This window comes from Pseudorasbora parva, chromosome 9 (assembly GCF_024679245.1).
Source record: "Pseudorasbora parva isolate DD20220531a chromosome 9, ASM2467924v1, whole genome shotgun sequence".
Lineage (NCBI taxonomy): Eukaryota > Metazoa > Chordata > Actinopteri > Cypriniformes > Gobionidae > Pseudorasbora > Pseudorasbora parva.
In genome coordinates, this window is record NC_090180.1 from 18123870 (window position 1) to 18149821 (window position 25952).

Consider the following 25952-nt stretch of genomic DNA (forward strand, 5'->3'; position numbering starts at 1 on the left):
TTTCCATTTAGTTTTATCTCAGAAAGGGTCACATGACATCATCGAAAACAAACCAATGCACGCCGTTCTCTCGCATAAGCCCCGCCCTAAAACTGATCGAACATGGACCGCTTGCTAGAGGGCTGAATTTCTGATACGAAATCTTCAGATCTGTTGCAGAAGGTAAGTGGACGTCTGTCACTGCTAAATCTTTGCTTACTAGTGTTCATGTTTTAATGCCCTTTCATAACTTGTGCTCTGTGGTAGGCTACATTTAAATGGAGAGTTAATGTTGTTGCCTTGCCTTCGAATTTTACTGCGATAAAATAAACTTATATACACAACTCATTTTAACTTTTGATATTTATGACTAGTTCTAGATCTATTCTCATTTGTGTTCGAATGTTAGATTTTATTGTTGTAACGCCGTTTTTTACTGCAATATCTGAAAAGTCTTCGTTTGTTTACACTCGTCCGTCCAGGGTGGGGTCAAAGTTCAGTGTTAGGGAGATGAAGATGGCCCTGCTGAGCTCTCTCGTGACCCCGGGTCTCCGTGGAGCCCTTTATTACGCCGGGACCAGGAGCTCATCCTCAGGAATCCTTCATATCAAAGATCCACTCAACTTCTGGTGTGGTGGCCGGGTCAACCTCAAAAATGTGAATGCCAAATCCACACCCGTATATGAGCCTGCAACAGGTAATGCATTTGCAAAACTTACTTTCTTCATTTTACCCCATTCTAGGCATTGACCAATCAGCCTTTGGCCCTTTGCCCAATTACATGATCATAGTCACATCTCGCTATTTCTGTAAATTGATTTTTTTAACACCTTATGTTCTATGAATAAAAACATTACTATATCCTGTCCTGCCTTGAATGTATCACAGGCCGTGTCCTTTGCCAGCTGCAAGCTTGTGGAGCCACAGAGGTTGATGCAGCTGTTAGGAGCGCCAGTGCTGCTTTTACAGCGTGGAGTAAACTGGCAGGCATGGAAAGAGCCAGAGTCATGCTGGAGGCTGCTAGACTCATTGAGGTAGACTGGAATCCATTGATCCAACATCCTAAGACATTACATAAGGCTTCATTGATTCAAGAAGTGCTGAGTCTGATCTTTTCAATATTTTCTGTTGTTGAGAATAGAAGAGAAGAGAGGAGATTGCTGAGATAGAGGTAGTCAACAATGGCAAGTCCATCACAGAAGCCCGTTTAGATGTGGACTCAGCCAGACTGTGCATTGAGTATTTTGCAGGACAAGCCACCACCCTTTCAGGTTAGTAGTTTTGCTATTGATGATTCTCATTTGAATGATTTCTGATGGATCATGTGACACTGAAGACTGGAGAAATGATGCTGAAAATTCAGCTTTGCATCGCAGGAATAAATATTTGAAAATATATTCAAATAGAAAACTGTCATTTTAAATTGAAATATGTATTTTTGATCACCAAAAACATTGAACAATCTTAGTTTCCAAACTTTAAAATTAAAATGATAGTTATTAGGGATGTCACAATACTCAATATAATATTAAACCGTTCGGTACAGCATTCACGGTTCGATACGCACTGGTGAATTGCGTTTTTCCGGTTTTGCATTTAATTCATTATTTCCATTTCCCTCCGCTTGAAATATTCCTCTCAGTTTATTTCGGCTCTGTTTGAGTGTGCCTGTGAGTCTACGCGCTTATTTGAGCAAATATCCAATCATATGCACTAAAGTTTTAAAGCCTTGCCGGTTAAACTTTTCACGCACTCAAATTAAATGTTTATTATTAAATTAAATGTTTATTATTAAATTAAATGTTTATTATTAAATGAAATGTTTACTGCATTGAGCGCGCGCACTAAACGTCTATCAAACACACGTGATTACTGGACAGTCTTACTGCGCTAATACTTTAAATACACACAAAGTCAGTTAACTTATGTCTAAAGTCAAAGTAAAATCGCGTGCGTCTAAATATGAGATGTGAGCAGGTCTTCAATTGACATCAGCAGCCTTGTGAATGTGAACACGCTGTCCTTAAAGGGACAGTTCACCTCTAAAATTACGTTAATAAAAAAGACCTTTAATAGAGTTGCTTTTAATAAATGTTGTATTTTGAAGCATATGTAGTTTTAATTTAAGCCTACATTTATTCATTCAATTTCATACTTAATTGCTAGTGTACATCTCTTGAGTTGCCACTGTAAATCTATATATATATATACCGGTATATTTATTTTATATTATACAATACACTGGGAATGTGTACAAGGGTTTTTTAGGTAAAGTTTTAAGTTTAAGTAAGTGTTTTCAAGTCTTTTAAGTAAAATAAAGAAAGAGTATTGCAATAAAAAAAAATCTCCTTAACCTTTTTCTGTTCCTGTCGTCTAAGAATAGAACGGTAAAAAAAAACGAACCGAACCGAAAAACCGTGGTTAAAAACCGAGGTATCTATTGAACCGTGGACTAACTGTATTGTTGCATCCCTAATAGTTATGTTAACCTAATTGAGAGATTCATACAGATGGGTTACTTATCAGCTATTCTTTCTCAGGTCAGCATGTTCAGCTAGCAGGAGGTTCATTTGCCTACACCCGTCGGGAGCCACTGGGTGTGTGTGTGGGAATAGGAGCCTGGAACTATCCCTTCCAGATAGCAGCCTGGAAATCTGCCCCTGCCATCGCTTGTGGTATGTGTTATATAAATGATATAAGTGTGGCTTAGCAAAGTTTCTTACTGATTCCCTGGAATCACATAATGAATGCAGGAATCCACCGATAAGCAAATAATTGGTTGTGAATGTTATTATGGCCAATAGCTGTAAACGGAAATTAAAATTGTATTGTATTTCACAGAGGGCTTAAGCTAATCCCAGACTAAAATGCTTTCAGTTAAAACAGCTCAAACAAGCAACTTGCACTGAAATATATCTTAAAATATTTTTTATCTCAGGATGCACACCAGCAATGTTTTTGTTTTGTTTATAAAAGCGACCTAAACACCCTAATTGAACTAAGACCTAATCCTGGCTTAATTTGAGCCCTGCCTGTGAAGGCCTTTATGATTGTTTCTAAATAAATTATTTCTAAATAAACTTACCTTTTTTTTAAGATTACATATTATTTATGGTATAGTTCACCCAAAAAGGAAAATTCTGTCAATAATTACTCACCCTCATGTCATTCCATGACCTTCGTTAATCTTCAGAATACAAATGAAGATATTTTTGATAAAATCCGAGAGCTCTCTGAACCAGCCATAAAGGTAGTAAAAACATTGTTAAAATAGTCCATGTGTCTGCAGTGGTTCAACTTCAGTGTTATGAAGCGATGACTCAGCATCACACACATGTGTCAAGAAGAAATTGTTGAATAAAGTTGTTATTTTTGTTCGTTTTTTTGCACACAAAAAGTATTCTCGCTGCTTCCTAAAATTAACAATGCTTTTACTACCTAAGCTGCTGTCCAATCACAACACGGGAAGCGCTGGCCCAATCAGAACTCGTTTCGTATTTCTGAAGGAGGGACTTCATAGAACAAGGAAATCATCAGGTCGTTATTAGGACAGAGCGGTGTACAGATAAGTAAATTGTGTGAAAAATACGTTTTTTTTACACGCGAAACATGAACTCATGTTATATTGCACACTGTAAACATAATCAAAGCTTTGAAAACACGCCAAGAACGGGACCTTTAAGTACGACGCCCTGTTTGAGAGTTGCCAATTGAGTGCATTGGAATTGAATCAGCTGATGTGGGCGGGGTTAGAGCTTGACTACGTGGTCTGCCAGAACTAACGCCGATGATTGATTTTCGATTCTTCAAGAGATTCTAATTAACCCTTGTGCATCAATTAAAAAAAGTTGCACATAGGTTCATAAAGAACAAAAATGTCCATGTTAAAAAAACTATTATAAAACAATGTTGAGATTGGAATCACAGACTTCTGTTTTGTCTAAAGTTGTTTAAAGAAGACCCGTGGCAGATTATTGTTGAAGTCTAAAAAGTTATAGAAGTTTAAGTTTATGAAAATGATTTATGAATAATATTTTATAAAACAACATAAACATATTTTTAAAAACATGTTGAGCTCTAAAACTAGAAAATCAAAGCCATACATCTAAAAAAGCTGTGCCTTAAATTTGAGGTTGATATCTCAAAAAATGCACTCTCAGTAAGATTTTGTTTTTGCGCAGTGCCAACTTTTCCCCATTAGATGCCAGCGAAACTCCTCTGGTTCACAGCGGTTGGATTTGTGATTTGCAGTTGAGTTTTTCTCTCTCAAATATTACAAGCACACACATGCACACCTACACACAATTTTTTTGATTACATACATACACACCACACTCTGACATCCATACCAACACACCCACAGTTATAGATGCATAGTTTATCAAATTGGCTTTATAATATCCATGAACAAAAAACAGGAATAAAGTGAGTATTTTCTTTATACGCCAAACCTAATAAAAAAGGGAACCATCTAGTAAAAAATTGTAAAAATTAAAAATTTGAAGCCTTGGCAACAGAATAAAAGCCTATTAACAAAGATTGCATAATTTTATAGTTAAATGGCAACGGGATTAAAAATACCAGTTTTAATGAGTTTCAAGGTGGACATTTTTGTCCAAAAGGGCCGGAGTGTATTTTGTGTACCTAGTGCAAAATAGTTTTTTTTAAAGGAAATGGTGGTTTCCTAGCCTGGATGCCAGCCGAACTTAACCCGCCCACAACATTTTTAGGTCGGGCAATTCGGTCTGGCATTGCTCCATAGAGGAGTAATTATCTCCGAACAGAAACTGTTCGGACCAATGAAATTATCAGAGCGGGCTTTAGACGATGACGGACAGAAGATAAACAGTACCGTAATCATCCCGACATCAAAGGGGCTTGGATTATATTTACTCGAATCCTAAACGGAGAGCATGTTTATATATGCATTCACCTTCATAATTTCTCTCAAAGATGATGGATCATGTTGGGTAAGTACTCTGTGTATCAATCACTGCGTGTGCAGACTGAGTTGCAAACAAAAGTTTTTACAACAAAATCCGCCAACTACTAGCCCTAAACTTCTCGCTTCGGGGGAAAAATGGTGTTTGGGGGGTAAAATGTGTTATTTTGGCAAGGTTGCCAGCTAAAATTCGCACTCATGGGTCTATATATCACATAATAGTCGCTTCAACCCGCGGACATAGAAAACAACCGCAGAAAAAAATGTGGACTTGGCAAACAGTGCAGTTGAACTCTGTCTATTGACATTTGACAATGCGTCGCTTCGTTGCTCTGATTGGTTTGCTCCATTGGGCTGTGATTATGAGGCGTGTTTCAACCGAACCAGGAAAGACATCAATTGGATAGACACAGCTCTATCCAATTGATGTCTTTCCTGGTTCGGTTGAAACACGCCTCATAATCACAGCCCAATGGAGCAGTTTCAGACTCATATTCTGACTAGAATTGAGTATGACCACGTCAGGCTAGTGGTTTCCTTTAAAATTCAAATAAAAATACACGTGGCAAATTTTATGCAGTTAGCATTACCACAGGCAACGTTATCAAAAAAACTAAACTGAAAAGGACACAAATGTCCATAAGGACGCACATTTTTACCTGATGGATTTCTACGAAATCTCTAACCCTAATCCGTTTATTTTCGATATACTTACCTCAGTGTTCAGTTATTATATGTCCTATTATATGACAGAATGAAGGCCAAGTATTGTAACCCATACTCAGGATTTGTCCTCTGCATTTAACCCATCCCAGTTTGTGCACACACATTAGGAGTATTGAGTAGTGATTGGGTTGTGTGCCCTGCTCAAGGGCACCCCCGTCATTTCCTGCCGCAACCTTCGGGTTAATATTTAACCATCAGGCCACTATTCACAGTAGACAAAAAATGTTTCTATCACATTGAAGGCTATTGAACTGTATTTGTTTAATACCCTCTTTGTTCCCCCTTGATCTGTCCTAGATCTGTACCTGAAATGATTAGCTTCTCATTCTACATTTACAGTCTACTATTACACTTCAATTGTAGGCAACTCCATGGTGTTCAAGCCATCTCCGGTGACCCCCATGACCGCAGTGCTGCTGGCTGAGATTTATTCACAGGCTGGAGCTCCCGAGGGCCTGTTCAATGTGGTGCAGGGCGGAGAAGAGACGGGTTCTCTTCTGTGTCATCACCCATCTGTGGCTAAGATCTCCTTCACAGGAAGTGTGTCCACAGGAAAGAAAGTAAGAGGACTCCAGCATTAGCTGTCACAGAGGGTTAGTTCGCTCAAAAACTGCAATTCTGTCATCAGTTACTCGCCCTCAAGTCATTCCGAACCCTCTAAACTTTTCTGTCTCTCGTTTGATACTTCAGGTAAACGATGCAAGATCCAAGAAGGTCATTATGTCGTTGTAAAGGTAATCCATATGAAGTCTTGTGAAGAGAAATTATCACATTATATAATAAACAGATTAGATTTAGGCGTTTTTATTATATAAATAGAGCGGATCACAAAATGGCAAATACTGGGACGTGTCTGTGTCATGCGTCAGAACAAACCTCATTAGTTCTCGTGCATCACGCACATTTAAACTTCAGTGTTTATATCTGATGTGCTGTATGTGTGTCGATCATTTAGATGAATACAAGTCTAAATGAAATAGGCTTAAGGCCTGTTCACAGTCACAGTAAGAACAATAACTATAAAGATTACTATATTAGCATCCACACTAGCGAATCCGTTTATTAAGTGCACACTGCAGTTCTGTCGTCTGCTGCTTTAAAACCTCCTGCTCTTTATAGTTCGGTGGATTATGATCGGCTGTCTGTGTTTTTAATTATTTATCTGCTGGAGATAAATCCAACAATATTGTTTGTCTTTGTCCTATGTGTGAACAGGCCTTTACTAATACCTTTTTTTTTTTTTAACTCAATAGATTAGTCATTTCTTGTGTATGTAACTGATCATTTGACCCTCGCTGCTCCTTTCCCTCACCAATGATTTATTAATAAACAAAGAGCACAAGAAAACAGTCTCTCTCCCGTTAAAAAGCATCAATTCAACAGTTAACTAAATGAAATCTGTTCATCAAATATAGAGATTGCATCTCTTCACAAGACTTTGATTAAACCACTTGATTCATATGGATTATTTTTTTATGACACCTTTGACTTATTATATCTTTTGGGCTTTGGTTACCTGGACTGTCAATAAAGAGACATAAACCTCTCAGACTTTTTAAAAATATCGGTAACACTTTAAAAGAAGGTTTCATTAGGTTAACATGGACTAATAATGAACTGCACTTCTACAGCATTTATTAATATTGGTTCACGGTAATTTCTACATTTACTTATTCATAATTAAAATCAAATGTTGGGTTTTTTAACATTAGTTCATGCACTGTGAACTAACATGAACAAACAATGAACCTTATTTTTTTCCACTAACATTAAAAAAGATTAATAAATACTGTAAAAATGGTCTTATTGTTAGTTCATGTTAGGTAGTACATTAAATAATGTTAACAAATGAGACCCCTTTTTGTGAAGTGTTACCAAAATATCTTGTCTTCTGGGTTTGGAAGGTGATGAGGGTGAGTAAAAGATTGCACAAATTTTGGGTGAATTAGTTGTGTGTATTATACATGATGTTATACAGTCTATTAAGAAGTTTTCTAATTGCAGTAGTAATGGATACTATCCTGGATTGCACTTCCTGTGTTTAAATGCATGTTTTGCCCCAACAGATCATGGAAATGGCCTCCCGAGGGGTCAAACCAGTGACCCTGGAGCTTGGAGGTAAATCTCCACTGATCATATTTGAGGACGCTGACCTTGAAAATGCAGTTAGAGGAGCACTCATGGCTAACTTCCTGTCTCAAGGCCAGGTACTGTATTGAAAGGTCAAATCAAAGTATGAACATTCATCGTTTTCCTTTTGATTAATTTAAAATCTATTTTTCGAGAGTTAGCCATCCTTGTCATTTACCTGGCCGTACACACAATGTCATAGGTGATCACAGCCAAGCTTATATACACAACTGCACTATTGCCTTAGAAAACATTTATACAATATTATAACATGTTTATTACAATAATATTGCTTTATACAGCATTTTAGTTTACATAGTATTTTAAGCTGTTAATGCTGTTTTAAGCATTTTATGTCTGATTAAAAATTGCTATATAAGAATATATAAAATAAATCAAATGCATTTCAGAAATGAAAACCAGAAAATATTATACTGTTAAAAAGGGTTTTTTTTTTTTAGATATTTTATTTTCAGTAATTCAACAGTTTGACTAATATCAGATTTGACGCTAATAATAAAAAAAACCTCTTACATGGGCCCATATACTGTTTATGGTCAAATATGCATCTAATAATATACTCTTCATATCATATAAACATGTGTTACTCTATTAGTATTTCTTTTTTTATGCATTTCCCACATGTAGGTGTGCAGTAATGGAACTAGAGTTTTTGTGCAAAGCTCAATTATTCCTCAGTTCTTGAAAGAGGTGGTCAGGAGAACTAAAGCCATCCTGATAGGTGACCCTCTGTTGGAGGAGACTCGTATGGGAGCTCTGGTCAGCAAACCACACCTGGAGAAGGTGCTGGGATATGTGAACCAAGCTAAGAAAGAGGTATAGTGTGTTTAGTAGAAAATATTCATTAAATAGCGTGATTGTATTGTGACATGAAAATTATTTTTCATGCTCCCTCCCAACTATTCTTTCACAATTTGAGCCTGATGAATCTTGACATTGTCATCCTGGAATTAAGAAATCAACTTTCCCTTGAGCTATTTATATATAAAAGGTCATGGTAATAGAAGAATATCCTATGTTTCAGAGCTGAAAACTTCCTTGTTGGTTAAAGAAAAGCTTTTATTGACACCAGGCCCAGCAAACCAGAGATCTCAGAATATGCCACAACTTGACGTAATCTTATGGTGAAACACCGCCTTTACAGAATAATAAGCATGTCCAGAGCACATCTAATTCAGTAGCCCTGCCCACCAACTCATGGAGCTGTTTGGATCACGCTAGCCAGCAGCAATAAACATGCTGAAGAAGATAGCGAGATATTGCGCTAATCCTGGTTGTGAAAGAACGCAGTTGCTGCATAAACTTCCTTCTGATCCTAATATTAGGAATGTATGGTAGAACTTTATTTTTAATGAAGTTCCAGCTCACATGGGAAAGACATTGTACGCGTTCGCTTCATTTCACTGCAGAACCGTTTGTAAACAAGTCTCTGGTCGATACTAGATTTACAGACATATTGAGATTAAAACACAATGCTGTGAATTCTATATTGGATCTGACAAGAATGGTGCAACACTCTTATGTGAGTAAAACATGTTTTTTTTAATTTCTGATAGTATTGCTTAAAGTATTGTTACCTTAGCACGCTGTCACAGGTTGGAGAATGCTTTTTTGTTGGTTCATTGCGATTCAGGATCAGACTCCAAGGGCTCGCAAAGCCAATGTCCCGGGGCTATGTGTTTTACTGACGGGCTACCAAAACGGAAGCCTGGCGGCAGGCCAGTGAATCTTACATAGTGAAATATAACATTCCTTTCTTGATCTAAGACGTGAAAATAAAAAATAAAAAGACGTGTGTGTGTGTGTGTGGTTCCCGCTTATATCCACCGATCGTGTGGGCCAAGTAATGCAAAAATAGTATTGCAATCAATCACTGGTGGATGAGAAATAAATCATTGTTTGTTTGATAAAGACGTTCACAAGCTCTGTGAGAGAAGAATCATTCCAGTTGCCGCTTTCAAAACAATCCCCCATGTGAATTGAATCAGGGGAGATGAAGCTCATTAAATATGCAAATCTTATCCAATCCTAACCATAGGCTTTTACTTCCAAGTCTTCAGTGGAGCACACCCATCAAAACCCAGCGTTCAGGACAGAGCCTCAAAACCAGTGTAGAAAATAGCCTATTAGTTATTAGTTATGATGTTTTTGAATGTAAAAACCACACAAACATCATTAGTTGACCTCAGACAACAGTATAGAAAAATAAAAAAAGCCAGTTTATGACACCTTTAAGAAATGAAAAATGTGCTGCACACTCCAATCAGGGTTAGAATAATTGTTGCCAAATGTATAACATGCTAGAAACATAATAATCACTGTAATAATTATCCAATATACTTTGAAGCATTTGCCTATTTAAATCCAAACAGCGAATATTTTTTATTTTATTTTTTAATGGCATTGGTAAATATTTATATTGGTAAAGTAGTTTTTTTTTCTTGACAGGGAGCCAGAGTGCTCTGTGGAGGGGAGCCCTTTACCCCAACAGATCCTAAACTTAAAGAAGGGTACTACATGATGCCATGTGTGCTCGGTAAGTTAGAAAAACTGTTGCCAGCTGATGTTTTGAGGTCATGTGTTTTGGAAACATTCAATGGTGTATTTTTCATTCTGTTCATTTCCTTAAATCAGTCTGTGTAGGTTGTTCATCTAGTCTTGTTTTCAGATGGCTGCACAGATGACATGACGTGTGTCAAAGAGGAAATCTTTGGGCCTGTTATGTCAGTATTGTCCTTCAACACTGAGGAAGAGGTGCTTCGAAGAGCCAATAACAGCTCTCTGGGTCTTGCTGCAGGGGTCTTTACTAAGTAAAGTGAAAGTTTTATACTAATAGTTTTAAGTTTTATACACTACCAGTCAAACATTTGGGGTTAGTGAGATTTTTAAAACTTTTTTATGAGAAGTTATATTTATCCATCTATGGAAGCTTGTTACTGCCACAGATTAAAAATATAAAAGGTAACTGATATTTTTTTATTTTATTTTTTCCCTCTTGCAATTTTTCTTTTCTTTTCTTTTCTTTTTAGAATTGTGTGACATTAAGTCGCAATTGCAAGATATGAATCCAGAATTGCGAGTTTATACCTCACGCTTCCATATCCATCTGCATTTATTTGATCTAAAATTCAGAAAAATAAGATTAAATATTACATTTTTTTATAAGGCAGAAGTGAGAGACTGTATGTTTTGAATGTTTATATCGTCTAAATATGAATTTGGTAATTGTTTTGTAGCACATTAGCTTATAGATAACAGTAACAATAACATATTCATTCTTAAATTTTTTATTTCATGGTGACTTCAATGTATAAAAAATAATAAAAAATAAGTTATTTATTTCTGTGATGCCAAAGCTAAATTTTAGCACCATTACTCCAGGCTTAAATGTACGTGGTCCTTCAAAAATCATTCTGATATGATGATTTGCTATTTAATACAAATTTCTTATAATCATTATCAATGTGAAAAACAGTTCCGCTGCTTTATATTTTTGTGGAAACCATGATGCATTATTTTCAGAATTCTTTTATGAATAGAGGGTTAAAATGAAAAGCATTTATTTGAAATAGAAATCTTCTTTAACATTATAAATGTATTTTCTATCAATTTAATGTGTCCTTGCTGAAAAAATATTTTTTTTTACAAACTTTTGAACAGTGGTATGTGTGATAGGTTGATGTTTCCGCAAGTTAACAAAGCTGGACTGGGGCTTTCCCTTTACTCATACTTTTTTCATGTCTGTTTCTGACTCACTAGAGATATTAAGAGAGCACATCGAGTTATAGAAAACCTGCAGGCTGGATCTTGCTTCATCAATAACTACAACATCACCCCTGTGGAGGTGCCATTTGGAGGATACAAGACCTCAGGTGGAGTGACAACAGGAGTTTACTTGACATTTTGTGTGTGTTGGGTCTATAGCACTAAACAATCACTTTTTCGTCTTAAAATGAAACTCAACCTTCTATCTCTGATTTCAGGTATTGGTAGAGAAAATGGCCAGGTGACCATTGAGTTTTATTCTCAGTTGAAGACTGTGGTGGTGGAGATGGGTGATGTGGATAGTCTCTTTTAAACACGAGCCAGACATATTCTGGTCTCAGATTAATAATTGGACCTACTGGAAGATCTCAATGAAGGATTACCCATGTAGCCTAAAGACTGACACGCACAGTTACTGAAATGTACTGATGTTCATTACTAATGGATCTTTAATATTAGCCTGATAACATAATTTCTGTCATGTAATGGCAGCAGTCAGTGAATATTTCACAATCAAGTGCCTGTACTGTAGGATGGTACAATTCTAAATGAGTATAAAAGTGTAAACTGCATTTTTTTAAAAGAAACTATCATTATATTTGATTGTTAAATAGCTATAATGTGGAGGGGGAGTTAATGACAGCATAATGTACTTGAGTATCAGATCTATATATGTGAATATATGCTTTACATATTCATTTGCTTGAGGAAACACTATGTATGGTAATATTTTTAAAATAAATGACAAACGGCAGTACATAACTGTAATAAAGGAGTTTGTGTAGTTTGAAGTATTGTTTATTTTATGTACATACTCTTGTACAGCTGATGTGTTTTGCATGTAACATTGTTTTCTACATTCAGCGAATAAATATCTCATTCCTTCATCAACTCCAAACAGGAAGTCACCTCATTATAAATAAGTTATAAATGCTCCTAGAATATGAGAATGAATTCTCTAGAACTAATTACCAAAAACTTTTAAAAATTCTACCTGGTAAAAATCCATCTTTACTATATTTTGAATCAAAAATATTGTCAAAAAACAAAAACTTGTTTGTCTTATGTGAACATATTATGGTTTTTAAAAGCATTTCTTCTTTTTCCTCCTTGGAAGTTTGCTTTTCACACATTTCCTCTGTGCAAATGTATAATGAAAAAGCATCAAAATATGTTTTTAACATATATTTTTTTTAAAACACTATGACCATTAAAAATGTAACATTTCTTACCTTTGCTATAGCTTTTTTGGACTGTTTAAACTGTGCAAGAGATTCTGCGAAAGGTCAAGACATTCAGTAAACACTCCAAAGCAGACTTTCTGAACAAAAACCTCTTTTAGATACTTACCATCTTCAGATGGCAGGTCCTGGCCACAATCTCTGGTCACCTGTCATAAGAGAAATGTTTCAGAATCCAGTCTGGTGAACATGTATCAAAGCTTTCATTAAGATCTGCTTTGCACCGTTTCTGCTGCTCTGATTTGAGAGAGAGAGGGTGTCTCAATCTCCGTGTCGTTTTCGCTCAACTGGCCCCCCTCCTGTAGCTTCCCAAGACGGTTCTGTGCTGCCGTCACACGCAACTTCATGGCGTGGAAGCGAGACTGCAGATCGCCCACTCTGAAGTGCACTGCAGTTCCCTCGAACCACAGACTGTCATTTATACCTGCTTTGAATCCTGGTGGCTCGTATTCAGGTGGAGTGACTCAAATTGAAAGGAGACAAAAGCACATTTATAGATCCCCTCTAGAATTGATATTTCACTAAGCACATTCATTTGATCCAAAAAAAACAATTTGTAATTACAAAACTTGTACAATGCATCTTATCCACTTCTCTCCTCATACTGCAAGAAGGATATATTGTACCATCATCATAGTAGTAGAGTTTCATCGTGAGGTAAACGGCAGTGGGCAGAGCTTCTAGATTCTGCATGAGGAGGAACAGCTTCCTGATCAGGAGGGTTGAAGCTTTCTTAGTGTCCTCTAAGGTCACTCTTATCTTCCCAGTCACATTACTGAAATGAAGAAAAGAGGTGAGGACTAGTCTGTGTGGAATTAATGTAGAATGTGAAATTGCAATATACATATACATTATGTACACTAAATTGGAAACATACTGTCCAAAACTATATCCACTACCATTGAAAATTTTGGGGTCAGTAAGATTTTAAATGTTTTTGCAGTTTTGTATGCTCTCTAAGGCTGCATTTAGCTTAAATACAGTTTTAGAAATAAAATGTAAAATGTAATTTATTCCTGGTGATAAATCAGAAATTTCAGGAGCCATTACTCTAGACTTGATCGTTCTGAAATCATTTTATTATGCCGATTTTGTGCTCAAGAAACATTTATTATTATCAATGTTGAGAACAGTTGTGCAGCTTAACATTTTCATGGAAACTGATACCCCCCTCCCCCAGGATTCTGTTAACAGAAAGTTCAAAAGCACAGCATTTATTTGAAATATAAATCTTTTGTGAAAGTTTTGAACATTTTAATGCATGAATAAAATAATATTTAAAAGAAAATCTTACTAACCCCAAACTTTTGAACGGTAGAATGATTCTTATGTAGTAACCAACGTAGAACATACAAGAAATGCAAACTACAGGAAATCTAGTTTTACAGATACACTTGAGCAATGTACAGTACTGCACCTCAGGATGTCCATCTGTGGTCCACACTCTGAGTATCTGAACTTAAACTGATAGGACTCAATCACATGCTGAGACAACATACACATGCAAGAGACAAAACAGCAGGTTTAGAAAAGTCATATAATTGGTGTCCACATGTTATTTCTGTTGTTTTAAAAGGTATAGCACTGGGAAAAATTAACAAATTATGTGTAATGCAATAATTGACACATTTGCTATATTTGATATTTTATTCCATTTAAGATGGAAATTATGCGATTAAATGCAATCATATCATTCCAATGATATGTATATACAAGTATATTTGGAGGTCCTTGGCATGAAATAAAAAAAAAAACCTTGAAAGACTGAAACTTACATTACTGTCATCTGGGCTTGTGTGTACCTGTGGGGGAAAAAAGCAAATATATATGTGTATTTATTTAAAATTATTTTATGAATAAAACACACATTCATTTATGCATACTGACCCCAATGACCACCATTTGAAGCTGCAAAAAAATTAAGTAGAAAATATAATAATAATAATAATAATAATAATAATAATAATAGAAAGATAGATTTATATCGACTATAAATATGGTGCTTTTGACTTACATATCTCTTTTCCAAAGCATCAAAACATCCCATCAGCCTTGGAGGACAGAAGTATGGTTATATTCACTTTTTATAGCATCTTAGCATTCAAAAAAACAAATATTGCAATTTACTGTACAAATACAACATATTACCATTTGATGAGTTTGCTGGCTCCAGGGCAAGAACAGTCCTGTTTGAGGACTTTGATACACAAATCTGAAGAACATTAATCGATGAACAAACATGTATGAGATATTTCAAACAGCCTGATGTTTAGCCAGTAATAAACCAGTGAGTATATTTATACCTTCCAGGTATCTGGATCTGTAGGAGTCCTCAGGAAAAATCCCTCGCAGATAGGTGATGGAGGAGACAGCTATAACCACCATCCGCTTGACAAACACCAATGACTGAGTCTCAGTATCCAGTGCCTGTTAAAAATACACTGGTTCAGTTCAATTCACAACACATTTCCTTTGAGATATTGTTTAGGCGCTATACTAAAAATAGCCACAAGGTGACAGCCCCATTCCATTGAAATTAGTTTGATGCATTCTCATTAATACATTACTGTCACAAAACAATAAATATGGTACATTGAGGGACCCAGACCTTTCCAACGATATGTTTTGTCAAGCTTAGAAAAAGATTTGATTAGAAAATGTTTTCAATTTTGTCAAATTTAAAACAAGACACCGCCTAATAATGTGAGGAGTCTTATCAAGTCACAATGTCTAATTTCAAAACGCTTTTCACAGGATGAGTTTTGAGTGTTTTGAAGCTTTCAAATAACACTGCCAGGGCTTGACATTAAATTGGATTTCAGCAGTGGCATGTAACACATTCACTCCCATTAGCCACTTTGACAGGTTGAATTTTAATTATAATAAAAAAATCTACTGTATTTTTCATAGCTAACTTGTTTTATTTGCTCTGGATGAATATTGTTGGTGTTGCAGGGCTTGATTTTCGGCTTGGAATTGCGCACAATTTTAATCATTCCTGCAGATACACACCAGGCTACAAACATACACATACATAACATTACAACCCAAAATGCGCACACATGAAGCAATCTCGAGTTTGTTTTTGCTGCCTTATTGCAATTAAACAGTCAAATACAGACAAAATAGCATCAAACTGCCGATCTTGGCGAGTATTAATGTAAACACATATTGTTGTTTTAAATTAATGTAGAACAGAGTTGAAAAATAAATTTCTCTGATAATCTTTGATATAATATTCTGTAACCTAAGATTTCTGGAAAAAAAGAATGCTGTTCTCATTAGAAGTGTGACCTAAACCGTGAGAACTGATAACTTAACATAAGTCAGATATAAGTTAGCCTACTTATTTACTGAACATCAATTAGTCTATAATGTTACAGAAATATGACATCTCAGTTTACTAACTTACTGCTTTACTTTGGCAAAATGTGAACATTAAGCACTATGGACTACTTTACTTTGGCAAAATGTGAAAATGACTGAAATTAAAAGCAATAATGGGTCTGAAATATTACAATATTTTGTTACTAGCTTAGAAATATTTGATATAAACACAGTATTGACCTGCTTATTAAATAAAATGACTGTTTTGTCTTCACCAAAATTTCCGTTAACGTTACCTCAGGAATTGTTTATAGTAAAAGGGTGGTAACGGCGACAAATAATAATGTCAATAATTTAAAAAAAAAAAAGTATGATTCTGACAGCTTTTTATAATGACTGAAGCAGAACTAAAATGAATGTAACGTTAACTGTTACTACGTTATAATTTTACAGTAGTAAAATGACCAAATTCAGCTAACGTTACTCAAAAGTTTAAATTCAGCCCCTTTGGAAGCATGTTGACGTAACGTTATATTTGATTTATTTACGTTCCCTCTGTAAATGTCATTGATTTAGTATCTCACCTCAGCAATCACCTGTTTGTCCTGAGTAAGTTTCTTCTGTCTGGTTGTCATGTTTGAGCTAACTTTAATGTTAGCTTCCTCACACTGAAATAATCTCCTCGAAACTAATATGGCATCAATAAATAAATCAACAAGTTAATAGTTCAATTAATCTATCGATGTTTATGCAAGACAGAGTGTTATTTGATAAATATTATCATTTATTGTTAAAAACCGTACGGTAAACTGATGACCGCGACAAATCGGTGAACGCGCGCGAGAGACACTTGTCAAGGATCACGCGCATTTGGCGGTAAAAAAATAAAATAAAATAAAAAACAGCCCCGAGGAGGGTAACACCATGATCCAAATATAACAGATAGATTGATTAATATATGTAATAATATTTATGTAGTAGTACCTATTTAGTCTAAGTTCATTAAACCACAATAACCAATATAATCTTAATTTAAATAAAAAAATGTTTAGTTGTTAAAAATTGTTTATTGTTTGAAACTTGTTGACAATTCAATCAGAACATCTCTTTTCACAAAAAACAACAAAAAAAGGAGATTAAGACATGTTATACTCAAATGTTACATACATGGTTTGGTCCTACAACTTTTCACGATATCACTATAAATAAAAATTATAATTGGCCTACCACTAACATGGATATGCTAGTTAGGCTAACCAGTAGCAGTATTTCATGCTACTACTGTCCTGTTAATAGTCCCTGTACATGAACCATTACACTATGCTGCACAGTCTAGTGTGTTTTTTAGTGCTGTTTGGAGAAGTAGTCTTTGCTCTGCTGGACGTCAGGCTTAATTGTGTCTTTTCCGGGCTTCCATCCGGCTGGGCAAACTAGGTAAAAAAGTAAGTGAAAAGTAAGTGAAGAGTAAATATTACAGATACTGCCAATCAAAAGCCAAGAAAATATGGTGTACCTTCTCCATGTTTGTCGGTGAACTGAAAGGCCTGCACCAAGCGCAGGGTTTCATCAATTGAGCGGCCCACTGGCAGGTCATTGATGGTTATCTGCCTCAGAATGCCTTTGTCATCAATGATGAAAAGACCTCTGAGTTAGAAAAAGGTGAAAGATGTTAATAGCAAATATACAGAGAGAGAGAGAGAGAGAGAGAGAGAGAGAGAGAGAGAGAGAGAGAGAGAGAGAGAGAGAGAGAGAGAGAGAGAGAGAGAGAGAGAGAGAGAGAACAATCTGAATTGTTTTATTCTAATCTTGTGTGCCAAAAAAAAAAATCACTACGGAGTAGTATAAAGATACACTTCATTTTAAGAGTCTAAGATTGTTTTTAAAATATTTTTGAAAGTCTCTAAAGCTCACAAAGACTGCATTTATTTGAAACAGCAATTCTGCAAATTTTTATTCACAAAATGTTTATTATACTTAAAAATATCTGTTTACTATTTGAATATTTTCTTTAAATGTAATTTATTCCTCTGATGCCATGCTGAATTTTCAGAATAATTCCTCTAGTCTTCAGTGTCACATGATCCTTCAGAAATCCTTCTAATATGATGATTTGCTGCTTAAGAAACATTTATTAGTATTATCAATCTTGAAAACAGTTGTGCTGCTTAATATTGTGATGCATTTATCATAAGAAACTGATAGAAATAGAAAGAACAGCATTTATTTAAAATAGAAATCTTTTGTAACATTATAAATGTCTTTTCTGACATTTTTGCTGAATTAAAAGTATTTCTTTCTATCAAAAATATTGAATGGTAGTTGTAGAACATTGATAAAACCTTAAATCGCAATTTTACCAAACAGGTAACTGTAGTTATGATGTCAGTATTAGCCCCGAGCATGTACGGTAGTAGATTGTTTAAAGGTGATAAATACACAGTTCTCCAGTAAAGTATTAACGTCATTCAGATCTGAGTTATGTGCTCATTTTTAATCAGTAGTGTATTATGTTACTTTTGGATTTGGATTAGGTATTGGATTGAATCCCTACATACCTGTATGCAATACCCTCATCTTCCTTCAATACACCATAGTCTTGAGATATGGAGCGGAGGGAATCTGCCACCAGAGGGACCTTCATATGCCCCAAACCACCTTGTTTCCGAGGTGTGTTTATCCTGTTATCATCACAAACGTAAAAGTTAATTACATGTCTGTACAGTAGAATAGCACTTTAAAATATCTAAAGACAAGGTTTAGGCAAAGAATAACTTTCACTATTTACTCTAAGAGTAGAGCATAACACATTTTTATTTGACAACAACATACCCAAAAGACATTGTGAGACAGGGTTATTATTGAACTAAAACTGAAGCCATCATTGATTTTATTACTTGAAATAAAATAGGCATTGAAGTCAGCATGTTGCAGAAGTCATCTCTTAACAATTGTGAGTGACAATTGCTTCTGCTTCTCTACTGCTTATCTAACTAAAAACAAAGCAAAAAAATATGTAGGGCGGGACTTGATTTTTTCCATGGGGAATTGATTGGATGGTTGTGGTTTTCCATTGCTGTGATGTCATTTGAGTGACAGCTTGTCCCGCCCTCGCTCCAGTAATCATGAGGAAATATCAAACCTTTTGAGTTCTTTGAGAGCGCAACGTTTTTGGGGGGAATGCAAAAGTTTTGTGAGAGCACGCAAAAGGATTTAAATTAGCGCTGTCAAATTGATTAACCGTGATCATAACATAAAAGTTTGTAAATACATGGCAAAAAAAATTATGCTTAAGCGTATATGATTGGATCATTTTTGCAGTGATTATGTTTCTAGCCTGTTATATTTTTGGCAACAGTTTTTTTTACCCTGACTGATTGGAGTGTGTAGCTTTTTATTTCTTAAACAACCATCGTAAGACACATCCAGGGCTGGACTGGGGCTAAATTCGGCTCTGGCATACCCAGCACATCCGGCCCATGAGTTCCCTGTGAACGTTTTTACTGGGGTTGGGGCCTTAAATTAGAGTATATCAATAAAACTAGGAGAAGGACAAATAATGATAGATATTATCGAATTTGCTGCAAATGCAGATAAACTTAATATTGCTTTTTTGTCACACAGAAATGCCCTTGGCAGTAAAGCACTGATGAGTTTGAGCTAGGATGCAGTAAAGTGAATTTACTTCTTTAAATGCTGTCATCATTTACTCACTCTCGTGTTATTCAAAACCTGTATGACTTCTGTGAAACACAAAAGAAGATGTTTTGAAGAATGTTGGCAACCAAGCCATTTTGGTTAGGCTACCTTTTGAATATTGTATGAACAAAAAAACAGACTCAAATCATTTTATTTTATGCTACACAGAAATAAATTCATTTAGGTTTGGAATGACATTAGGGTGAGAATGATCACAGTTTTGGGTTGAACAATCATATTTTTCAAGAGTTAACACATAATTTAAGTAAGACACTGATATCTATCTTTCATGAGGCTATTAAATTTCATTAAATCTATTAAAAAAAAGTTAATAAAACTTTTACAGAGGAAAAAAAGCTTTGTTCTTAATTCATGTGATCAAGACTTTAAAGCTGTTTTATAGACTATAGTTTAACTGTAGGCCAGTTTCATTTAATGTAAGATCATGGTACTCACAGGGTAAAAAACATAGACTGTACAAACCTTGATCCTCATTATATGGCTATATGGTTTCTAAAATATATAAAACATATAATAAACGATTATATTTGTAAGTTTAAAAAAAAGCAACTGTAGAAAATACGAAAACAACCTCTATAAAAGTGATTTATATTCTGCAATATTAATTTAAGTAATATAGCAACATTTTTAATAAATGTTTCTTCCAAAACACCGTATTTCTTCGCTGTTAGCTGCAATGTAAATTGTGGTTCTGCTAAAGTGAACATTTGTGTGTATTGCCGTTTTCCACTTTACCTCATCATGAATACATGCTCGCAGCAGTTTTCAGCTGAGTCACCACAGAACCTGTAATGTTTCCATATCACACGATTGTATAAAAAATTCGGAGTCAAAGTGCCGTAGGCCTATAGAGCAGCATTTAAACTTAGCGTACGTTCGTCAGCGGCTGCGTTGTGCGGATATTCACCTTTGCAGTTCCATGCGCTCAAATAGCCTACAAATAAATAAATAGAAAAAAGCGCCTAATATGGAGGGGAGGTCTCTCTCGCTTAGGCTTGTCAATTCAGAAGACAAACCAATGGGCCGCTGTTGTTGCATGTTGTCAGTGGCACAAATGCCCGGTATGCCAGATTACCAGTCTAGCCCTGGACACATCATTGCTATATTCCAGGATGACAATATCAAGATTCATCAGGCTCAAACTGTCAAAGAATGGTTGGGAGGGAGCATGAAGAATCATTTTCATGCATGAATTGGCACCTCTGAGTCCAGACCTTAAATTCATTGAAAGTATTTTGGATGTGCTGGAGGAGACTTTACAGAGTGCTGGACTCTTGCATTGTCAGTACAAGATCTTGACCAAAAATTGATGCACCTCTTGATGGAAATAAATGTTGTGATGTTATTTATCCCAAAGACTATCAATGGTCTGAACTCAAAGGTGCCAATTTATGTGTGAAAATGATTATTCATGCTCCCTCCCAACCATTCTTTTACAGTTTGAGCATGATAAATCTTAACATTGTCATCCTGAATATTGACATAATGTGTTTTCCTACATGGTCATATGCGATGCTATTTCTCAATAGCATAAAACAGACAATTTTAAGGGTCTGAGAGAGGGTGGTTGTTGTGACAAAAAAACTTTAACAACATTAGGGGCAAAATATTTAAAAAGTATAATATGACCCCTTTCAATTTTGACATTTTTTCTTCTTTTTTTTATCACTCACCAGGCAAGGTGACAGAAGTGGGAATCAACAGAGGCACCAATGATCTCACAGTCGATTTTCCTGAACTCCTCTACCGCATCACTAAAGGCGATGATCTCAGTGGGGCAAACGAAGGTGAAATCCAATGGATAGAAGAATAATACAACATACTTCCCTAGAAACAAGAGCAATGAAGCATTTGTCACAAGTGCACACGGACACTTACACAATGTGTGCTATCTCTAATAAAATATTTGAGTGATCCAAAGTCACACCCTTGAGCTTCCTGGTCATGCTTCCTGGCTTGAGTTTTTACAGTTAAATAGTCTTTATGTATCACATATTACTGGACATTCTGCTTGTATCTTGACTGCTTTTCTTCACTACACTAATGTTAAGGGCATACCTTTGTATTCAGACAAAGTGAGATCTTTAAACTGTCCATCTGGCATCACAGCTTTGGCTGTGAAGTCTGGAGCAGGCTTGCCAATATGTGCTTTTCCGGCTGCCATTTTCTGCTAGGTTCAAGAAAAGAAAATGTGTTTCATGAAAAACAATAAAATAAGAAAACACGTTTACATTAAAGGGATAATTCCCTCAAAAATGAAAATCCTGTCATAATTTACTCAAGTTTGGCATCCCATTGACTTCTATAGTATTTTCCATACTATGGAATTCAATGGGGCTATAGTGGTTTGGTAGCCTATATTCTTAATAATAACTTAATTTGTGTTCACCAAAAGAAAGAAATTCGTTGAGGTTTGGAACAACACAAGGGTGAGTACATTATGACAATTTAAATTTTTCTGTGAAGTATCCCTTTAATGCCACATTTCAGAAAGAAAAAAAACCTGAACTGTATAAAGATCATACAATAAGGATATCATATTCAAATAGTATATAATCATTTGTTTCTTAGGATAGATATGCAAGTTGGTCCGCAGGAAGTCATTTTCATTCTTTCGTTATTTCAATATTTCCTCAATTTGCAACACAGTACAAATAGTAGCCTAGGCTAACTGACGTGAGTATAGTAGGCTAGTTATTAAAAAGTTAATTGACGTAACCCATTTATATGTATATACAAAATCAGCATTATAATAGCTTTATAATACGTGGTTTTCCAAACACTTTTAGATATGGTTTTATTGCATATTAAACTTGAAAGCATTTTCCATTGATCGAACTGCAACAGGTAAGAGGCTATACTAGACGCCTTACAGACATGTTCACATGGGAACAATTTCACAATGCATTATTAATTTAAACGTAAAGTCATCATAAATATAACTTTTGAGCGAAAACGAAACTCTCCCTCCCAAAATTACGTGGAAATTTCCGTGGTGAAACAAGAGCATAGAATCATGTGTCCGATTAGTTTTCATAAAACGCATTTTCACTGAAAGAGAAGAATGTTTAACTTAATATTTCATACCTTCAGCTGTGTCCACAATAGAGTCTCTGTTAATGAATGAGTGTGAACTCGCGGGAGCAGTGGCTGGTCTTTAAATAGGTCATGCTCAAGTATCGCGATGCTCCGTGAGATCCACTGATTCTAGTCGGAGAAGCAAATGCTCCTTGGAGCGAACACTTGAGATCTGTTTATGCCAGCATGACTTTGCACATTTTCTGTGCTGAACACATTCGATGTGCTGTTTCTAAATTCACTGTCATACAAATTAGCCTACTAATATAGTGCTAACTTTCTCAATAACTTATTCATTTTAGTAAGCAAATTGTTGCCATAGCCTACACCATGACTGCCTTAATAGATTCATAGCCTACATTTGTTTTAAAACGACAGCATTTTTAAAACGGTGTAAACATGTGTTACTCTCACTTAGGAACTTTTAACAGGCAAACATGTTATTTCTGCCTGAAGCAAAACTTATTGAACAGAACTTTGTTCCTTAAATACCAATCAACCGTAAGTGTCATGTCATGGGGCTTCTGCAATGTGACTTTCTGTCTGAGCTTTTGTCCCTCTTAATTCAGTTGGATTGTCCTCAATAAACCTCATGATACATTAGGTATCTGCAGACCCTTATAAAGATTATAAAAATCTTTACCTGCCTTCAGGGGCGTGGGACTGGGGGGATAAAGGGTACTGAGTAACCAGGGCCCAAGGCAGGGAAGTCCGTTTTCTATACATACACATACATGGTACGGGGGCCCAGCAAGATGGTTTGTACCCAGGGCCCAAAATTTGGTGCTACGCCCCTGCCTGCCTTACACATCCACAAAATTGCTGTGTCATAATATAAAAGCAGTTTCCTTATGAAGAAGGAAACAGTTTGTGGGATTTTCCGTGCTGCCTTGTTTCAGACTAATGCTTTAACATTCTTCTGGGGTTGGGAGAGGGTCTGCCAGTGTTTACTCATATTTCATATTAATTTCCTCTTCCCTGTTATCTGCAACGGTTCCCAGAGACTAAATCTTTGCACGCATCCAAATAACATAAATCTTTGTACTCTAAACAATAGCTTGGCATGGCATTCCAAATGCTTCCTCTATGTTTAAGATAGCATTCTTTGTATTTAGACAGTGTTTAAAAGTAGCTGTCATTTGCAGACTTCGTGTTTTTACCTCTACCTCCCCCTCTCTTTCAGCGTCCCATCTCTCAACCTAGTTGCCATGGGCACCAAATGAAGGGCCCGATAAGAGGCGGCTGGACACAAAGAGATCAGACTAAAAACGCAGCTGTGGGCTTCAGATCAAATGATTCCTCAAATGTGTGTTTAAAAAGGAACGGCTTTCAACCAACAAACATTGGCATAATAAGCTTCAGCATATCTCTCATTACCGTCTCTACTGCTTTTTGTCACGGTTACAGGTGAACATACCCATAACCCAGGTTTTGCTTACTTGAAAGTAGGTTCAGTAGGCTATGCTGTAGGCTATATTAAGATGTAACACTTTAAATCATGCAAAACTGTCATTTTAATTTGTGTTTCACTTTTTGTCATGCCATTTTTATTCATACACACATGCTCAGCAAACTCAGCATGGAGTAACATGAGACATACAATAGGTTGTTATTTCGGCTGCTGAGTCAGTCTTGTTCAACAAGGAAGAAAGAAGGTGGAAATTGTGCAATGAAACAGGTTTAATAGAAGTGTGCACATTATGAATTCATTATTAATTTAGTTAGGCTTGTTGTATTTTTTATATAGCCCAGCCGCTGACAAAATGGAGGAGAGCATTATTTCTTGTCCTATATGGGGATAACACTTATTTGAATGGCTCTCTAGATCTATTTACACATGGACAGTAAAACTTGTTTAGGAGATAAATAACAACTTGAACAAATTCAAAACATTTAAAATAACTCCATTGGATTAATCAAAATCGCCACCCACTGTCATGCACTTTTGGTAAACTGCAATTCAATGTCAATTCAATTGAAAATGTTATGTTGTGTTTTTAAATATTGTAGGCTAATTACACATTTGTAATGATAAAGCTGAAAATGTGTTGTTTTTGTAAATGTTATAACAGTTCCAATTAAAATTGGACTTTATGTGCTTTAAAATGTTAAACAAAACACATCAAAATAATTGTGTTTTTTTAAGGCACAAACAATGAATTAAAAATGCACTTTAACCTTTAAATGCATAGTGATCCAGGATATCATTCACTACCCTCCTCCTCATTCATTTTTTAAAGTTCGCCATCAACCTTCTTAGTATTCATCAATCAATTCATTATAAACAATAAAACAAGAAAAAAATAATAAAATGATAAAATGGCTGTTTTCCATTTTTTAAAAACTGTATAGGGTCGCTAACGACCTGAGGTGTGTAACTGTAATTCTGCACAACAATAATTTAATCTTTGATTGACACCTTGAGGAATAAATGTGAATTTCACTTATTCAGCATAATTGCAATGAACCTTTATTCCTCAAGGTTGCAGTGTCTGATACACAACGATAAAGTGACGATTCACTCATAGTTACCGCAGTCAGAAAACAAAAGAATAGAATCATCAGCAGTTATCTCCCAGACTTAGACCTAAATGTACTGTATTTACTGTAAATTTGCTTTATATATTTTCCCCGGCGTTGAAATCAGGCTCATATAAATGTCAAGAATTCTGACATTTTCCTGCCTGCATGTAAATATTCATTGATCACTGGATCTTTGGCAAGATGTAATGAACACTTACTAATATTGAGTACAACCTTTAGTTTAAACTGATAATCGTTTGTTTTACTCACATTTTCAGTGTTTTCCCTATTAAATCGAGTCATGCAGCAGCAATTTTTCCACTCAGTCCAGCTGAGAGGGCGTGTTCCAGCGGGGAAATGTCAATGCATACCCTCGATTCTGAAAGAGTTTTACAGTGTATAATACAATTTTAAATGCCTTAATTATGAGTATTTTTTTTTGCATTAACTAATTAAAGACATCTATTCATTTGCTAATTATAACATAAAATGCTACGTTTTAT

At 35.6% G+C, this 25952-nt stretch overlaps 3 protein-coding genes across 4 annotated transcripts; 1 reads left to right on the top strand and 2 right to left on the bottom strand.

Moving 5' to 3' along the window:
• Positions 1-12: 12 nt before the first annotated feature.
• Positions 13-12454, top strand: aldh9a1b (aldehyde dehydrogenase 9 family, member A1b). Its single transcript, XM_067454226.1, has 12 exons — positions 13-162; positions 462-676; positions 868-1013; positions 1121-1250; positions 2520-2654; positions 6011-6207; positions 7714-7854; positions 8426-8614; positions 10247-10334; positions 10467-10608; positions 11558-11670; positions 11782-12454. The coding sequence occupies exons 2-12, from the start codon at positions 490-492 to the stop codon at positions 11874-11876; spliced, it is 1563 nt and encodes a 520-aa protein (XP_067310327.1). The 5' UTR covers positions 13-162; positions 462-489; the 3' UTR covers positions 11877-12454.
• A 109-nt stretch (positions 12455-12563) lies between these two features.
• zte38 (zebrafish testis-expressed 38) lies at positions 12564-17123 on the bottom strand. The gene is made up of 13 exons (XM_067454228.1): positions 16935-17123; positions 16716-16819; positions 15108-15231; positions 14953-15016; positions 14819-14855; positions 14692-14712; positions 14580-14606; positions 14222-14289; positions 13431-13579; positions 13029-13267; positions 12914-12953; positions 12796-12839; positions 12564-12701 (listed from the first exon to the last, which is right to left on the bottom strand). Exons 1-13 carry the CDS (start codon positions 16999-17001, stop codon positions 12648-12650), a joined length of 1038 nt encoding a protein of 345 aa, XP_067310329.1. The 5' UTR covers positions 17002-17123; the 3' UTR covers positions 12564-12647.
• Positions 17124-17178: 55 nt separating this feature from the next.
• On the bottom strand, positions 17179-23050 carry prdx1 (peroxiredoxin 1). 2 transcript variants are annotated; one of them, XM_067454232.1, is made up of 6 exons: positions 22936-23050; positions 21907-22018; positions 21522-21675; positions 18687-18809; positions 17645-17775; positions 17179-17561 (listed from the first exon to the last, which is right to left on the bottom strand). In XM_067454232.1, the coding sequence occupies exons 2-6, from the start codon at positions 22010-22012 to the stop codon at positions 17476-17478; spliced, it is 600 nt and encodes a 199-aa protein (XP_067310333.1). In that variant the 5' UTR covers positions 22013-22018; positions 22936-23050; the 3' UTR covers positions 17179-17475. The 2 variants fall into 2 exon arrangements, with proteins under 2 accessions (XP_067310333.1, XP_067310334.1); XM_067454233.1 differs by having other exon boundaries at positions 21907-22015; positions 22936-22984.
• Positions 23051-25952: the final 2902 nt, after the last annotated feature.

Coding starts and splice junctions, on each gene's coding strand:
- zte38 (XM_067454228.1), bottom strand. CDS start 17,001: ATGCGCGTGATCCTTGACAAGTGTCTCTCGCGCGCGTTCACCGATTTG. Junction 14,290..14,579: donor CAAGCCCAGATGACAGTAAT/GTAAGTTTCAGT, acceptor ATGTTGTCTCAG/CATGTGATTGAGTCCTATCA. Junction 12,954..13,028: donor AAATCAGAGCAGCAGAAACG/GTGCAAAGCAGA, acceptor CTCTTATGACAG/GTGACCAGAGATTGTGGCCA.
- aldh9a1b (XM_067454226.1), top strand. CDS start 490: ATGAAGATGGCCCTGCTGAGCTCTCTCGTGACCCCGGGTCTCCGTGGA. Junction 677..867: donor CGTATATGAGCCTGCAACAG/GTAATGCATTTG, acceptor AATGTATCACAG/GCCGTGTCCTTTGCCAGCTG. Junction 10,609..11,557: donor GCTGCAGGGGTCTTTACTAA/GTAAAGTGAAAG, acceptor CTGACTCACTAG/AGATATTAAGAGAGCACATC.
- prdx1 (XM_067454232.1), bottom strand. CDS start 22,012: ATGGCAGCCGGAAAAGCACATATTGGCAAGCCTGCTCCAGACTTCACA. Junction 18,810..21,521: donor CACTTCTGTCACCTTGCCTG/GTGAGTGATAAA, acceptor TGATGATAACAG/GATAAACACACCTCGGAAAC. Junction 17,562..17,644: donor CACCGACAAACATGGAGAAG/GTACACCATATT, acceptor TTTTTTACCTAG/TTTGCCCAGCCGGATGGAAG.